This window comes from Microcaecilia unicolor, chromosome 1 (assembly GCF_901765095.1).
Source record: "Microcaecilia unicolor chromosome 1, aMicUni1.1, whole genome shotgun sequence".
Taxonomy (NCBI): Eukaryota; Metazoa; Chordata; class Amphibia; order Gymnophiona; family Siphonopidae; genus Microcaecilia; species Microcaecilia unicolor.
The window spans coordinates 280,935,847-280,953,641 of record NC_044031.1 but is presented as its reverse complement, the minus strand read 5'-3'; the positions used below and the strand labels follow the sequence as shown (position 1 = coordinate 280,953,641).

The 17,795-nt window shown below is 42.6% G+C and overlaps 1 protein-coding gene and 1 non-coding gene across 2 annotated transcripts in view; one reads left to right on the top strand and one right to left on the bottom strand.

The window, feature by feature from the left end:
- Positions 1-4,489: 4,489 nt before the first annotated feature.
- Positions 4,490-4,640, bottom strand: LOC115460794. Its single transcript, XR_003940580.1, has one exon. It is a non-coding gene; the product is annotated as a U12 minor spliceosomal RNA (small nuclear RNA).
- Positions 4,641-4,983: 343 nt separating this feature from the next.
- POLDIP3 (DNA polymerase delta interacting protein 3) overlaps positions 4,984-17,795 on the top strand; it is a 70,415-nt gene continuing 57,603 nt past the window's right edge. The window contains exon 1 of the mRNA XM_030207067.1: positions 4,984-5,107. Coding sequence (XP_030062927.1) covers positions 5,049-5,107 — 59 coding nt within the window. The 5' untranslated portion in view covers positions 4,984-5,048. The remainder of the gene's footprint in view (positions 5,108-17,795) is intronic.

Sequence of the window (17,795 nt, the reverse complement as noted above, 5' to 3'; positions counted from 1 at the left end):
TAATAATGGCGCAGCAACTGGAAGAAAAATACAATATTTAAAGGTAGGGCAGCGGCAGGAAACAAACGAGGGCTAGGGGGGAGCTGAGGGCAGACGGGATGGACGAGTGGGGGATCGGGAATTGGGGGGGGGGCTGGAAGTTAACATTGCTGGATGGAAGGGAGGGCAGGGGGAGAGGAGGGTTGCTGGACACGGGAGGATGGAGGGCAGGGGAGAGAAGAGTTATTGGCTCAACATGGGTGAATGGAGGGAAGGGCAGGGGAGAGGAGAGTTGCTGGCTGGACATTGGTGGATGGAGGGAAGGGCAGTGTTTGGAATATGTCCACTTTGAGAATTAGGTGCTCAACATTAAAAGTTTAAATTTATTTACTTATTTATGGCATTTTATCCCACATTAAACATGAATTAGGGTGTTTTGTGGCTCTACATGAGAATTGTTATATTATGATCCCTTGTTTCATATTGTTGACGGTCTGCATTTTCCATGTGGGTGGTATATTGGTGTATTAGGTTCTGCCCAGTGTAATATTTATGGTACAGTAAGGTTCTGAGTGTGTTTTTGCACAAAGTTGTGCATAGTGTTTTGCAGTTGAGCGATTGTGGTTAGAATATGCTTTGAGCAACCATTTTATTCTTTGACATATGATACATAGCTAATATCTAAATTTAATAAAAGGTATTGTGTGTTTTATTTTTTTTCTGTGTTATCAGACAATTATGGATTTAAGCCCCACCCCTAACCCCGCCCCCTTTAGCCTCCCCAAACAGTTGGGCCACCGACCGCCTATGAGCAGGGATAATTGTCACATGCATTGCCAGGGTTCTGTCTTCACTCTGCTGCAGTGACTTCCTGTTTTTCTGCAGGAGGGTCACAGCAACAGAGGGAAGAAGTGGAGACAGTGAGTCGTGAATGTAAGTCGAGTCACAACCGCTGATGATGAGCTGTGGAGCTAAAATAGTAAGTTTTAAAGTAGACATGATGGAGACAGGCCACTGGCAGTGTGTCGTGACTTGCAACCACTGCTGGTGAGCTGTGGAGCTAAAAAAACCAAGTTTTAAGGTAAGCATGAGGGAGAGACGAAGGTGCTGGAGCGCCATGTGGCAGAAGGGAGTGGAGGGAAAGATCCTGCACAATGGGAAGGAGGGAGGCAGGATGGATGGAAGACAGGCAAAGGTTCAGAACTATGGGGGCAGAAGAGCTAAAGCTTGATGGGACTCAGAGAGGAAGGGGAGCAAAACAAACTGGATGGGATTCAGGGAAAGGGGAGCAGAAGCTGGATGGGACTCAGAAGGAGGGGTGAAAGCGAGCACAGCTAGATGGGACTGGGATTGGGGAGGAGGATCCTGAAAAGAAAGTTAAGAAAAGAGAGAGGAAACAAAAACTGGAGACTGAGACAAACATGATCAGACAAAGCAAAACAACCAGACAACAAAAGTAGAAAGAAGAATTTTATTGTTTTAATTTTTTTACATAGTTTGAAATGATGTACTGTGAGAACATTATGGACTTTGATATTTAAGAATTATTTATTAAAGTACTGCTTATTCTTTTGTGTTATATTTTAACAAGTTATAGGATGCATTTTATGTTTTGTCTGAATTTACAATACGGGTTAGGTACGGGGATTAGAAAAGAAAACTGTAAGGGGGTCAGAAAATATAGCAATCTGGTGGGGGTGGGAATATAAATTAACTGGGGATGGGTGGGAATGGGGACCAAATTATTTCCCTGTGCACACTTCTAATCTTAATACAATATTACCAATAGCATTCTGCTACCCACTTAACCCATAGTTGTCTGTCCTATCAGTTCACCTTCCCCACTACTTCTCAAGTGTCTAGATCAGAAAACAAGTAAACAAGCAGCTATTGGAGCTCTGAGCATTTTATTAAGCTCCAGAACACATCAGCTATTTATTCTGTTATTCTTCAAATCCCCAAACCACCATTTTGCCATCAAAACACATAGCCCCACCTATTCCCATATTAACTATACTCTTACACATTGGCAGTAGCTCTGGGGCCAGGCAAAATCCTATCTTTTCTGGTCATGGTGAAAGGTTTTCCTTCACCACTGAACACATTCCTGCCAGCTCTGTGCAACAAGTATACTTTAATTGATAATTCCTACCTTTCAGCCTTGAAAGTTTCCCTTATTTATGTGTGCAAATAATGGTAGTTTGTGATTCTTTTCCCAACAGTGAAAACATCAATTTGCATGTTTCACCTCTGCTGCTGCAATTACTTAGGCCCTGGCACTAGAGGCCACTAGCGCCAGACTAGCGTCCACATTTACCAGTCCAGGATGATTGGAGGGGTCTGCAGCAGTGGCGTAGCTATGGGGGGTCACGGGGGCCTGGGCCCCCAAATTGACTTTGGGGCCCCGGTTTGGCTGGAGGGGATCCCCAAACCCCATCTGAAGCGTTTGTCTGTCCCGTGCTGTCTCGTTTTGCTTCTCCTGTTTTCAGTGGCGCCATGCTGTTTCATTAAAACAAGCGTGCAGGGCGCTGAAAACAGGACAGCCAATAACAGACCAGAGCGGGACAGACCAACGCTTCAGCTGGTGGGGGTTGGGGACCCCCACCAGCCAAAGTACTTGCACGGTGGCAGGGGGGTCGGAAGCTGGGGAGGCGGGCTAAAATGTGCCCCCACCTTGGGCTCTGGCCCCCCTTCTGTCGAGGTCTGGCTACACCCCTGGTCTGCAGGGAATACCATAGAACTCATTTAAATTATATTTAAAGAGCTCTGTGGTATTCTGCCTCTATGATCAGAGAGCATTGTGCTCTGATCATACAGGTGGAATAGTAGCACCTTACCCCTACACCAGCTCAGAGCTGGCATTAGGGTTAAAGATGTCTTCCTCCTCTCTGTCCATACTAGTCAGCCTGGTCTACTACTGTCAGTCCTGGGGGGTCCAGTGGACACTTGGACACCCCCCCCCCCATGGCTAAGGCCTGCCCTGGTGGCCTAGTGCAGCCCCCCAGACACTGACATAGTTTTTTTTTAACTATTCTCATTTTATCACATTCTACTTTTTTTTCAAAGTGAAGTACTAGTGTTTTGGATTTCCTGTGTGTACTTACTCCAAAGATTATATTAAATCTGATCATTTTATGATCATTGTTATCAAGTGGCTCCAGCACCATTACTTCCTGCACCAGATCATGCACTCCACTAAGGACTAAATCTAGTCTAGAATTGTTCCCTCTCTTTTTGGCTCCTGAACCAGCTGCTCCATAAAGCAGTCCTTGATTTCATCAAGGAACTTTACCTCCCCAGCATACTCCGATGTTACATTTACTCAGTCAATTTTGAAATCACTCATTATTATTGTGTTCAAAAGCAATAATCACAATTGTGCCATTATTTATATTCTCTATAAAGTATGTTTTGTACTTTAAAAATTCAGTTACTCTCTCTTTTTTTTTTTTTTAAGAACAAAAGAGCATCAGAAAAGCCATTCTGCATCAGAGCAAGGTCTATGGAGCTCAGTATCCTGTATTTGACAGTAGCTACTTTGGCTCACAAATGCCCAGCAGATCTATTTCTTATAGCTAATTTAGACGGATACTGGCTAATGACTTTTCCTCCAGGAACTTTTCCAGTCCTCTTTAGAATCCTAATATGTTGATCACCTCAACTAAATCCTCTGACAACAGATTCCACAGCTTAATCATTCATTGCCTGGAAAAGGGCTGAGCCATGAGCTGAGGGCAGTCCTTTCTTGGCTCATGCCCTACCACTTGGCCCCAGCAAGGACACAATATTAGAACAGCTGTCCAGGCAGGATGATTAAACTTGTGAGACAAAAAAAAAAAAGGAAGTTGTTTTTTAATGAGTTTTGTGTTTGCTGCCACCTGTTGGATTTATTTGGGAGCTACAGAATATTCCTCTCTACTTACAGTTTTCAGCTTAACTGTAGCAGCAAGTAAACATCAGACAGTTTTATACCTATTTATTTATTGGGATTTATTAACATCTTTTATGAAGAGATTCACCCAAGGTGATGTACAGCAACTACAAATTAGTATTATTAAATGCAATGAGTAACTGGCACCAGCAGAGTCTTGCTGACTGGCTCAATTTACAGTGGTGATCACATTAACAAGCTAAGGACCAGCAGCCAACCACTGAGCAAAGATTACTCGGGGTTACCTCTTTTATAAAAGTGAGATTTACTACTACTTAGCATTTCTATAGCACTTTGAGCCACAGATATGTATAAGAGACAATCTATGCTTCATGGAGTTTACAATCAAAGTTGACAGGTGTATAAAATAAACAGGAAGCCAAAAGAAATATAGCATCATAGAAAAGTTTAAAATCTGTCAGCTTCTTGTTTCTAAGTCAAACATGTTGTACGTGATAATAAGAGAAAAGGAAAAAAGTACAGTTTAATTTGTTGAAACACTTTAGAACAGAAATTCTCCACCACTTCTATTAAGTAAAAAATCTGATCTTTTGACAAAGCACAAGGAGGGGGTAAGGTCGGGCAGATCACTGCACCTGAGCATCCCGCAAAGTAAGCGGGTCACTCCAAAGGGCGACCTGTACCCGTTCAAAAATTCTTCTCACATGAGTCGTGAGGACTCGGGCGTCACCCCGAATCGTTATTTTCCTTACTCATTAGTTTAAGGCATGAAGGAATGATTGCGAACGCTGGCACAACCCTCGACCGGACTCTTCACAAGGTCAGGGTGAAGAACAACCGATGTGCACAAATAAAAAGAGATGCCGCTCAAGAATTTCGTATCACACCAGCCGTGAGTCGTTGGATTCGTGTAATGCTGAAAGTTTCGATTATTAAAAGCACAAATGTACAATCGGTGAGCAGGAGGCGTGGTCATGCAAATTAATTCCCAGAACTACATGACGGAAATGACATTGCGCACTGTGTGTGTCTCCAAGAAACAGTCTCGGTTTGAAATTGAAAGGAAACGCTGTCGCTTGCAGGTAGTTTGACCGCCTCGAATTGCCGTATACCGTCTGTGACGTCACCGTCGACCCCAAACACAACGTCTCCTCCCCATCCTGTTGCAGCGCGTAAGATGGCGGATCTGTCGCTGGACGAGCTTATCCGGAAACGCGGCGTAGCGATGAAAGGCAGGTAAGCACTGGTTCTAGGGGCACAGGCTCTTCCCCCCTGTTTTCTCCAGATTGCAAACTAGCTATTCTCGTGTACTGTTCCATTGTCCGCCATTGGCTTTGGCCTCCTACTTTCCCTCCTGAACGCCGTTGTGGGCTGTGGTGCCCCGCCTCCGTGGTCTCTTGGTTGGTTGGAACGGCGCGGACCTGGCTACTGATTGGCTGAGAACGCCGCTGGTCAGCGAGAGAGGCTGGAGGGGGGCAGGGGTGATGTTGTTGTTCCCCTGAGTGTCTGGCGCGGGCGGGGGAGTCGGTGCAACCTGGGCGGCGGGTGTTAGGTGGGGAGCGTTATAGTGGGACAGCGCGGTACTGTTTACCACCAGTATCCCCTCCCGTTCATTGCAGGAATGACATGAAGCTGTAGGAGTGAAGTGGGGCCTAGAGCGGGGATCTGAATCTGGAGTAGTAGCAGTGGCAGCCCCACTACTGGGAAATAATATGCACTAACACGTCCCTATAAAGGGATCAATGAGCACTAATTAATTCTTCGGTGTTCGTGCCATTAAAAAAAAAGCAAATAAACAAAAAACACCTTATGCCCAATTAGCAGATGAATGAAACCGTTGCCTGGTATATCTGAACCAGCTCGTAGGCCATGTTGACGTGTGTGGGAATTTTAAAGAAAAACGGAAAAACCAAATGTGTGGACCTGGGGTTGATCTTTGGTAGCGATAAAACCAAAATATTAAATATCTGGAATTACTGTAAAGCTGGGTGTTCTCAACCCAGTCCTCAGAGTGACCAAGCCAGCCAGGTTTTCAAGATTTCTACGATGAATATGCATAAGATTTGTATACTATGGAAGTTGTGGAGGCAAATTGATCTCTTGCATATGCTTTTGGCGATCCTGGAAGCCTGGCTGGCTAGGTGTGTCCTCATGATTGAGTTGAGAGAACCACTGCTGTAGAGTGCAGAACATATATCCCCCAGGGATTTGTGGGCCTTGCAGTATGATGGAAACTAAACTGAGAGAATGTGGAAACAAGTGAGCACATATACATACTGGGTCTTCCAGTAGCAGTAAAAAAAAAAAATTGTAATTATCTTTTGTTGTGTATTTAGGAATCACTTCTACATGTACTCATGGTTATTTGTTTTATTTATTTATTAGGATTTATTTACCGCCTTTTTGAAGGAATTCACTCAAGGCGGTGTACACAGTAAGAATAGATCAAACATGAGCAATAGGCAATTACAGCAGTAAAAATATTCAAGTAACAATACAAAGTATGTGGAGGAGTGAGTGGCCTAGTGGTGGACTTTGGTCCTGAGGAACTGAGTTCAATTCCCACTTCAGGCACAGGCAGCTCCTTGTGACTCTGGGCAAGTCACTTAACCCTCCATTGCCCCAGGTACAAATAAGTACCTGTAAGCCGCATTGAGCCTGCCATGAGTGGGAAAGCGCGGGGTACAAATGTAACAACAACAACAATACTACTTACAATGACTACACAATACGTAATAGAACATTATAATTGGTAGTGAAGGGTAAGGCAAAGTTGTAACATATAGATGAGTAAGAAAGTAGGAAGAATTAGAAAGTAAAGTGACTGATTTGAAGAAAGTTGTACATGAGGTCAGAGAGATGGTTAAATATCAGCAAGGGTAAGAGTGGATAAACGTGTCAATCCTTGTGTGTATGAGTGAGACTAACAAGTTAGTTACTTCTTCCATTAAAGGCTTGGTTGAAGAGCCAAGCTTTCACCAGCTTCCTGAAGTACAGATAATCTTGTGTTAAGTGGAGCTTTTCAGGCAATGCATTCCAGAGTGTGGGGGCTACTCCGGAGAAGGCTCGCTTGTGGGTATCACATCGTGTAATGTCTTTTGGAGAGGGTGTGGTCAGTGAAAGTCCTTCGGAGGACCTTAGTGTCATTGGCAGTGTGTGGAGGATCATCCTATTTTTCAGGTACTCGGGGCCATTTCCTTTCAGGACCTTGAAGATCAGACATAGAGTTTTAAATTTAGCCCTGTATTGTACTGGTAGCCAATGAAGATTTTGCAAAAATGGTATGATGTGGTCACGTTGCTTGCAACCTTCTATGAGTCTTGCTGTTGCATTTGGAATCAACTGGAGCTGGTGTAAGCCCTTTGTAGTCAGACCATTGTATAGTGTATTGCAGTAATCCAGTCTTGATGTTATCATGGCATGTACAACTGGGATAAGATTTACCTTCTCGATGTAAGGAGAGAGGCAGTGTAGCTGTCGCAAATAGTAGAAGCAGCTCTTGAAGGTTGCTTGGATTTGGGGAATCAGAGTAAGTGTTGAATCTAACTGTATTCCAAGGTTCCTGACTTGTGATTTGAGGGGGAATTCATACTTCCCAAAAGGGATTTTGAGACAATTACAAGATTTTAGCTTGACTTGAGGTGTTGCCTGGTTGCTTTTTGTTTGAATGGAATTGGGACTTGATATACTGCCTTTCTGTGGTTTTTGCAACTATATTTAAAGCAGTTTACATAGTATATACAGGTACTTATTTGCACCTGGGGCAATGGAGGGTTAAGTGACTTGCCCAGAGTCACAAGGAGCTGCAGTGAGAATCAAACCCAGTTCCCCACAATCAAAGTCCGCTGCACTAACCACTAGGCTACTCCTCTACAACAATATGCTTGGGTAAACAGTGGCAACTTATGCAGTTTATGAAATATGCTATTGTTTATTTCTTTTTAAAGCCATAGATGCATTTAAAACAATGGGACCCAATCCATTGGGTATTATCATCAACATGGAATGTTTACATTATTTTTATCACAACACTTAAAAACTTTGTTTAGATTTTTTGGAGACCAGAATCTCCTCTCGTTTAAAGGCCTATCTCTATCACTGAAGGAACATTAAAAAAAACCCAACAAAGCAAGACTTTAAAAAATCTATTACTCTTGACATTCAAATAAAAGAAGATTAATTCTATGAAGGCTAAAAGAGGGCCCAGTGAGTGGGCTCCTCTGGGCATTGCTAAGTATCCCCACTATCTCCAAATGAAAACTCCTCCAGTTCTCATTTGCTTGACTGCCATTAACAGTCATCCTGAATAACCATTTAATACTAGACTATCCTGCTTATAATCGAAAGAGAAAAATGCCTATATTGTGACCCAAATCGGGAGATAGACGTTTATCTCCCAAAAACGAATAAAGCGGTATAATCGAAAGCCGAATTTGGACGTTTTCAACTGCACTCCGTCGCGGATGCGGACAAAGTTGATGGGGGCGTGGTGAAGGCGAAACTGGGGCGTGGTTATCTGCCGATCAGAGATGGGCGCCTTTCGCCGATAATGGAAAAAAAATATGCGTTTTTAGCGAGAATTTAGGGCACTTTTCCTGGACCCTGTTTTTCCACGAATAAGGCCCCAAAAAGTGCCCTAAATGAACAGATGACCACTGGAGGGAATCGGGGATGACCTCCCCTGACTCCCCCAGTGGTCACGAACCTCCTCCCACCACAAAATATGCCGTTTCACAACTTTTTATTTTCACCCTCAAATGTCATACCCACCTCCCTGGCAGCAGTATGCAGGTCACTGGAGCAGTGGACTTCAGGCAGGTGGACCCAGGCTCATCCCCCCCCCCCCCACCTGTTACACTTGTGCTGGTAAATGGGAGCCCTCCAAACCGCCCCCCAAACTCACTGTACCCACGTGTAGGTGCCCCCCTTCACCCCTTAGGGCTATAGTAATGGTGTAGACTTGTGGGCAGTGGGTTTTGAGGGGGATTTTGGGGGCTCAACACCCAAGGGAAGGGTGCTATGCACCTGGGAGCTGTTTTACCTTTTTTTTTTTTTTTTTTTGTAAAAGTGCCCCCTAGGGTGCCCGGTTGGTGTCCTGGCATGTGAGGTGGACCGGTGCAGTACGAATCCTGGCCCCTCCCACGAATAAATGTCTTGGAGTTATTCGTTTTTTGAGCTGGGCGTTTTCGGTTTCCATTATCGCTGAAAAACAAAAACGCCCAGCTCAAAAAAAGATAAACGTCCATGTTTTTTCGAAAATACGATTCGGTCCGCCCCTTCACGGACCCGTTCTCGGAGATAAACGCCCATGGAGATAGGCGTTTCTGTTCGATTATGCCCCTCCATGTGCCTTTGGAGTTGACAACTGGAGGTATCTGCCCCTTTTGAATAAAAAAGCTTTTTTGTAATTTGGGGGTATTATGGGCACTATCCCCTGGATTCTATATAGTGTGCCTAAAGATTGGTGCCAAAATCAGCATAGATTGTATAACAATGCATGAAATTTAATAACTAATGGGTGCTGATAACAGCACAAGCAATAATGATCACTAATTGGCACTGATTAGAATTTAGGCGCACAAGTTTTTTTTTTTGTTTTTGTTACATTTGTACCCCGCGCTTTCCCGCTCATGGCAGGCTCAATGCGGCTTACATGGGGCAATGGAGAGTTAAGTGACTTGCTCAGAGTCACAAGTTGCTGCCTGTGCCTGAAGTGGGAATCGAACTCAGTTCTTCAGTTCCCCAGGACCAAAGTCCACCACCCTAACCACTAGGCCACTCCTCCACTGTAAGTTGCTAAGTGTGTTCAGTAATGATGTGTGCCGAACTTCTAACATGCGCAAGGAAAAGGGGGCATGGTTATGGGCGGAGAAATGGACATTTTGTGGGAGTTCCAAAATATCCACACCTAGTTATAGAATATGGCCTAGTGTGCCTAAATCTACGCACAGGGATTTACACCACGTTTTCATTGGTGTAAATGGATGCACGTAGATTTAGGTGCTGAAATATGAACTAATCATCATCATATTCTATAATTGGTGCCTAACTCTAGACACAGATTATAGAATACGCTTAACCACCCCCCTCTTTTACTACTACTACTTATAGTATTTATCTGCAGCAGGGCCCATTTTATTCCTATGGGCCCTGCTGCAGATAACACAAGTTAAGCTTTAGTAAACAACCCCCGTTGGCACTGATTTCAGCGCCGATATTTTTTAATTTTTAGGCGCTATATGTAGAATCTCCTATATTATTTATTTATTTATTTATTAGGATTTATTTACTGCCGAATTCACTCAAGGTGGTGTACAGTAAGAATAAATCAAACATAAGCAATAGACAATTACAACATTAAAAATATTCAAATAACAAACAAAACATAGTATGGCATAGTATACTACTTACAACGTCAACATAATACATAAGAGAACATTTTAATAGCATAGGGTATAAGCAAAGATGGAACATAGAGGGCCCTATTTACTAAGCCGCGTTATAGGCGCATTAGTGTCTTTAAAGCGTGTTAACCATGTATGCGTCTACAGTATCCCTGTGGGCGCCTAAACAGTTAACGCGTTAAAAATGCTAATTCACCTTAGTAAACAGGGCCCATAGACATGTAAGAGGAGTTAGAAAATAAGGTGGCTAATTTAAAGAAAGTTGCCCATGAGGTTAGAGAGATGGTTAAATGTTATCTCAGCTAGGGTAGGAGTGGATAAACATGTCCTGCTACAGTATGTGCAGGCCGTGTCACTCCTTGTGTGTGAGGCTAAGAAGTTAGTTACTTCTTCCATTAAAGGCCTGGTTGAAGAGCCAAGCTTTCACCTGCTTCCTGAAATAGAGATAATCTTGTGTTAAGTGGATTTTGTTAGTAAATGAACTTTTTCTCCAATACCAAAATGTTGGCAGGACAGCTTGTAGCCAATGACTGAGGATATGTTGGAAAATGTCTTTACAAGTGTCCTTTTAAAAGAGAACTTTGTGTTTTATCCTATGCATAGTTTTTAAAGTTTATGTACCAAGCAGCTGTATATACCCTGAATACCTGTTGCAGTGTTTGGAATAGATTTTGATTCATTCCGGTTGTGATGACAAAAATGGCATTGTACACAACTGGCACCAGTCCAATTGGATAAACGGGTTCTAAAGGATTTCCTGCAATTTCTATCTCTGGGAAAGGTACTTATTATGTAAAGTATCTCTCTGAGGTAATTTACAACATCTCAGGCTGAGCTTGTATTTTGGAATTCAGAGGAATTAAAAAGGAGCTACTGAAATAAATTTATTTCCATCATCATCATCATACCCAACACCACTGATAGGTCACTTGGAGTGAAATTTAGCCTAGAGAGGCCAAGTTGGTTGTCCTGGCCTAATTTGGAGCCTCAAAGAAGATTCGTTTCAGCAAGTTTACAGTGTTGCTCAGGTTTCCCATCTTAGGGTTGTGTGGGAACTGCTGAAAAGAAGAGGTGGGAGTTAGAGCATGTGGATTTTTAAAAATATATATCCATGTCAAATGGTATGTTTCTTTTAAAGGTGTCTTGCAACATTCAGGCATTTTTAAGATAAGAATAACAATAACAGGCAGGAAGATAACAAGGTGCCACTAAAATTAGGACCTGCATATTAACATGTGGTTGTTACATAAACAGAATACATAATAGTTCCTAGTAGGAGTTGTATTCTTACTTAATTGAATGATGGAGTCAAAAAACAGCAAGGCAGGCAGTCCGCCAAATCCAGTATAGAAGATAAAACAACAAGGCAGACCTTGTAAGAAACACAGTCTTTATTAATAGATTAAAAGCTCCCAGAATTTCAGCATAAAATGCCCGACATGGACATGTTTTGCCAGTAGTAGGTCACTGTAAATGAAAATAAAATCATTCAGTATCTGTTAAAGAAATAAACTTTAAAAACACAAGAGGAACTCTCAAAAGAATCTTTAACAATAGCATCATACTAAAAACCTAGTGTCTGGGTGCTAAAACAATGTTCAAGGGTAAAACAGTAAAAACAACACCCAGCTAATGTAAAATTCCAAAATCAGCCTGGCTGGTGCAGCTGTTGAAACATAGCAAGCACTAAAAAAGGAACTAGAAACACCACAGATGATAAAACCAGCCTCACAAGGCTAAAAAAAAGGTAAATCCATTACAAACTCTCAATATACTTACAGATTCTAGGATCAGTCTGTCATGAAAATGCTGTGTAAGCCTCCCCTTGTTTGCCCTGCACAGACCTTGCCTGAATACATTCTACACCTATCAGAGTCTGGTCTCAAGACCAACTCCATAAGGGTTCACCTTAGTGCAGTCAGTGCTTATCATCAACGTGTAGAAAGTAAGCCCATCTCTAGAGAGTCTCTAGTTCGATTCATGAGAGGTTTGCTTTTGTCAAAGCTCCCTGTCAAACTTCCACTGGTGTCTTGGGATCTCAGCATTGTTCTCACCCATCTGATGAAAACTCCTTTTGAGCCACTGAATTCCTCCCATCTGAAGTACTTGATCTGGAAGGTTATTTTCTTAGTGGCTGTTCCTTCAGCTTGTAGTCTGTGAGCTTCAGGACTTAGTAGTGGATGCACCTTATACTAAGTTTCATCACAACAAAGTAGTCCTCCGCACGCACCCTAAGTTCCTGCTGAAGGTGGTGTCGAGAGTTCCATCTGAACCAGTCAATTGTCTTGCCAACCTTCTTTCCCCAACCTCATGCTCTTCCTGCCGAAAGCATCTTGCACACCTTGGATTGCAAGAGAACATTGGCCCGCTATATGGAGTGGACCAGGCCTCACAGACAGTCCGCCCAACATTTTATTTCTTTTGATCCCAACAAGATGGTCGCCATCGGGAAATGCACCATTTCTAATTGGCTGACAGATTGTATTTCCTTCACTTATGCCCAGGCTGGGCTGGCCGTAGAGGGTCATGTCAGGGCTCATAATGTCAGAGCTATGGCTGCATTGGTAGCCCACTTGTGGCCAGCCTCTTTTGGAAGAAATTTGCAATGCTGTGATGTCGTCTTCAGTCCACACATTCACATTACACTACTGCCTTGAGCAGGATGCCCAATGTGACAGTTGGTTCGCACAGACAGTGTTGTAGAATCTGTTTGGGGTCTAGAATCCAACTCTACCCTCCCAGGCCTGTTTTGTTCTGTTCCAGGCTGCACTCTCATTCAGATTGTACATGGTTTCAGGTAAATCTGTGTTATGTCCTCGCCGTTGCAAGACCCAATTGAGCAATATTTGTTGTTATTGGAGAGCCTGGATGCTAGGGATTCCCCACTTATGAGAATCTATAAACCTGCTAGTCCTCGGAGAAAGATAAGATACTTATCTGTAGTAGGTATTCTCCAAAGATAGCAAACTTTATATTTTTACAGTCCCTCCCACCTCCCCTTTGAGTTGTCGCCTTTTACTTTTATTTTTGCTGTAATATACAACTGAGGAAACCGCGTTCTCGTGGCGGGTGGGAAGGCACTCACGCATGCGTGGTGGAGCGTGTCTTGAGCTCCACAAAGCTCTACTTAAGCTTTTCATAAGTCTCAGACCAGGCAATGCTGGTCAGCGTCACCCACTTGTGAGAATATAAAGCTTGCTGTCCTCGGAGAATACCAGCTACAGGTAAGTATCTTCACTTTTCTTAATGAAGTAAGAGGCAGTGGCATTTGTGGAAACTTTATCATTGTCAGCATATGGCCCAGCATGAAGAAATATAATGCTTAGTGAGCGGTGAATAAATTGCCGCGGGAGCAGGACTGCTTCATCATTGGCAAAAAATCTCAGTTGGATAAGAATACAAAATTGCAACAGTACTCAAAAGTAGTTATTTACAATTCCTTTAAAGAGTATTAGAGCTTCAAGCAGCTCATTGTACTTAGCTAAATACCTTTCGTCCTCCACATGCCGACCGTGTCCTATGATGGCCAGCATTTCGTCTAGCTGCGTCAAGGTCAGAAGGTCGTTTTCTGTGAAAAAGCAAAAAAAATCTATATAAAACTCTTTTAAATAACTCATGCCATACTATCAATTCCTATCTTCCTGCTCACTTCAACAGCGTTCATGATTGACAGAACTAAGGGAGTCTGTCTTGGGAAAAATGGCCTCCCCTTATAAGAAGTGACGTCAGACGCCTTGGTTAGCACTCTACCGATCAGATGTCCACAGGTTTTAAAACAGTGAATGGACTTAGAAAAAATGACACCATTCTAATTTAGCATTTAACCCTCGTGGACTCAGTGTATGAAGTAAAAAAAAAAATCCACTGTTGTTTATTTTATAGTAGTAAACGTCGTCTGTCTCCTCCTCCTCCTCTCTTAGTTTCATAAATTTGTTGAAGCACTACGCATTTCAGAGATGTGAACGGATGTTCATACTGATTACAATGGTTCGCCAATGGCGAAGTTTGACTTACAGGTTTTAATGGCACTTTTGTGCTCCACTAATCAGGTGGAGAGTTGTCGGGAAGTTTGACATATATAAAGCTTCTCACATGGACAGATGATACAATATATAACATAGTTTGATTTACACATGGTGTTAACCCATATACCACCTTATAATTGAAAGAGAAAAACGCCTAGATTTCGACCCAAATCGGGAGATAGACGTTTATCTCACAAAAATGAATAAATCGGTATAATGGAAAGCCGATTTTGGACGTTTTCAACTGCACTCCATCGCGGAAGCGTACAAAATTGACGGGGGCGTGTCGGAGGCGTGGCGAAGGTGGAACTGGGGCGTGGTTATCGGCCGAGGAGAGATGGACGCCTTTCGCCGATAATGGAAAAAAAGTATGCGTTTGTAGCTAGAATTTAGGGCACTTTTCCTGGACCCTGTTTTTTCCACGAATAAGGCCCCAAAAAGTGCCCTAAATGACCAGATTACCCCCGGAGGGAATCGGGGATGACCTCCCCCAGTGGTCACTAACCCCCTCCCACCACAAAAAATGATGTTTCACAACTTTTTATTTTCACCCTCAAATGTCATACCCACCTCCCTGGCAGCAGTATGCAGGTCCCTGGAGCAGTTGTTAGGGGGTGCAGTGGACTTCAGGCAGGTGGACCCAGGCCCATCCCCCCTCTACCTGTTACAATTGTGCTGCTTAATGCTTAGTCGTCCAACCCCCCCAAACCCACTGTACCCACATGTAGGTGCTCCCCTTCACCCCTTAGGGCTATAGTAATGGTGTAGACTTGTGGGCAGTGGGTTTTGAGGGGGATTTGGGGGGCTCAACACACAAGGGAAGGGTGCTATGCACCTGGGAGCTCTTTTACCTTTTTTTTTGTTTTTGTAAAAGTGCCTCCTAGGGTGCCCGGTTGGTGTCCTGGCATGTGAGGGGGACCAGTGCACTACGAATCCTGGCCCCTCCCACGAACAAATGCCTTGGATTTATTCGTTTTTGAGCTGGGCGCTTTCATTTTCCATTATCACTGAAAAACAAAAACGCCCAGCTCACAAATTGTCGAATAAAACATGAACGTCTATTTTTTTCAAAAATACGGTTTGGTCCGCCCCTTCACAGACCCGTTCTCGGAGATAAACGCCCATGGAGATAGACGTTTTCGTTCAATTATGCCCCTCATAGTATATTCTTGCTTAACAGAGGAGTGCTTGAAAGCCTTCGTTTCCAACATTATAGGACACATTGAACGTTCATTGCATTTTTTATGTCCTGTAAATTCTACTTTTGCCTGCCTTCTTTCCGGCAGCATCGAGGGACTAACATCTCTTTTAGATTTTTGCATCTACTGTAAGCAAACCGTATTCTTGATTGGGCAAAGACAGGTAATGTTCTCAGGATGTTCCAGTGTCTCTTCAAGATGTGTTATTTTAGTTGCATTTGATGTATATCTCATCACACAGGTCTGTACTGCCTCATCTTTATCTTCTGCAGTTTGTGAACAGGGTTGTCACAACAAGTCCCTATTATTATATTTTGCACGTTGATATACATCTATTCCAGTAAGTTTGATCAACATATAAAAATATGGATCCGTTTTATGTTTAAATCTTTTTTATTAAGAGTATAAGGAATACAATACAGAACCAACGATACATGAAGATACAACATGTGATACAGAGTTTGATTTCTCAATAAATCTGTTGATTGAAATTCCATATGGTGTCTTCTTTGGAAGTCATTAAGTTTAAATCTGCTTATTGGCGTATTATAGGAAACCTATATATTTATTATCCGGCATAAAGCCCAACTAATATCATAGACAACTTGTAATCCTTCCACATTCATCAAATCATTTTCTTCTTTTATCCCTGAACCCCCCCTCCCCCCACCCTTCCTTCCTTGTGTATGGATCCGTTTTATAGACGACATATTTATGTTATGGCACAAGAGCATAGAAGTGCTCATTGAGTTTGTAGAATATCTAAATATATATCATCCTAAGATTAAGTTCACTATGAAATGTGACGAAAATGAGCCACTTATTTAGATGTAAAGGTACGTCTAAGTTCAGCACCACGGTTTTCCATAAGAACACAGAAACACTTTTTTAGAGCCTTGAAAAACAGTCTCCCATTCTCACAGCTTTTGAGATATCATCGTATCTGATCTGAAGAAAAGGAATTTAGTTTTCAAACAAAAGATTTGTATGACTGATTGTCAAATCGAGGATACCCTAACAGAGTGATCTTAAATGCATATCGATGTGCAAAATATAATAATAGGGACTTGTTACAAACATGCACATGTGTTTGAACAAAACTGAAAATGAAGCACATACATTTAGGTACAGAAGAACAGGCGTCGATGTGTGCTGACACTTCCTGTTTTTGTCTGGGCATGCACATAAGAACCACGCTTACTGCAAAATGTTCGCATGTGCCAGGCACAATTTTGGTTTAATAGCATGCATAGAATTAGATAAACTTCATATTTCATGGTCTACTGCACATTTGTGTAAATAAGGAATGTGTATTGGCCACACCCTTGTATTAGCCGCAACCCCTCTAGTCAAATATAAAAACGAGTGTAAAACGCGTCTTATATGTGTGAAAATACATAGAGCTACCAATATTGCCTAAATGCATAATGCAGTTATTTTAAAAGAAATCGGTTAAAACTAAGACATTTTAAAATAATTTAATAAAACCAAATAAGCCATTTCTTGCAGAAGGAAATTGTATTAACTCAAAACAACCACCCACCAATTCCTTATCCAGTAAGCCCCAATACAAAACAGCTAAAATTATGAGTGTAGAAAGAGAGCCTCTATTCTGGCCTCCCAGTACTGACAACTGTCAAATACCACAGCACAGGCCAAAACTGATCATGTCAATTAATTCAGTCTTTGCCCACTTAAACTTCTACAGCAGAACATTTAAAACTGTCAACTGACCAGAAACAATCTACCTTTCTGAATAGTGCAGGGCGCACTGAGGACATGTGGGGGCACAAAGGGCCTTGTCCCTTGTAAAGCATCTCCCCAGTATAATGCTGCCTCCAGCATTCTTTACAGGAAGGATGATGTTAATGCTGCTTTGCTTTGAGACCAAGAAGTTCCATTATGTGTGCAGTGCCCCCTAAATGTTTCTTTGCAAATGCTGTTCTGCATATCTTATAGCTTCTGTTTAGAACTGGCCTCCTTCTTGCCACCCTCCTATACAGGCTATGGTTATGGTGTAATCTTGAAGTTGTTGAGCAGCCAGAGACTTCTTTAGCTTTTTAAAGAAATATTAAGGCTTACGGTGACCTTCCTCTTCAGTTTCCTTGGCCCACAGCCATAGGAGCCAACTTTTGAAAATGATTGGTGATGCTCAACTCGGCACACATTACCATATCCGTAAAAAGGAAAACAAAATATGGCAGTGTCATGGGCACAACTGACCAGGCCATATTTAAAAGCAGAGGTAGTGCACACACTGGAAGGAGTGATGGCTAAAAGAAGAGCTAGGGAAACA